General features: G+C 53.0%; 1 protein-coding gene across 1 annotated transcript in view; it reads right to left on the bottom strand.

The window, feature by feature from the left end:
• LOC119589159 (sodium- and chloride-dependent GABA transporter 1-like) overlaps positions 1-312 on the bottom strand; it is a 43877-nt gene extending 43565 nt beyond the window's left edge. The window contains exon 1 of the mRNA XM_037937745.1: positions 111-312. Within this exon, the coding sequence (XP_037793673.1) occupies positions 111-312 (202 nt within the window). The remainder of the gene's footprint in view (positions 1-110) is intronic.
• Position 313: the final 1 nt, after the last annotated feature.

Here is a 313-nt window from a genome sequence, read left to right as displayed (position 1 = left end):
AATCCACACGAAAGAAAAAAACAGACATATACAAAAATACACCGACATAAAGAGAGCCCAATAAAAAAAAATAAACAAGCCAAAGAGAAAACCGAGAAGCCGGGACTCACCTCCACCGTTCTTGTAGCAGATATAAGGGAACCGCCACACATTGCCGATACCGATGGCGTTGCCGACGAGGGAGAGGATGAAATCGAGGTGGTTGGACCAGGTGCCTCGCAGGGTGTGCTCCGCGGTGGCCGCCACTTGCCCGGCGTCGTTGGGCGTCTGAGGGAGCGACGTGCCGTTCAACCCGTACTGGCTCATCTCCATG

The sequence above is a fragment of the Penaeus monodon genome, chromosome 25 (assembly GCF_015228065.2).
Source record: "Penaeus monodon isolate SGIC_2016 chromosome 25, NSTDA_Pmon_1, whole genome shotgun sequence".
NCBI classification, from domain to species: domain Eukaryota; kingdom Metazoa; phylum Arthropoda; class Malacostraca; order Decapoda; family Penaeidae; genus Penaeus; species Penaeus monodon.
Note: the sequence above shows the minus strand (reverse complement) of the source record. Positions and strands in the feature narration are given on the sequence as shown.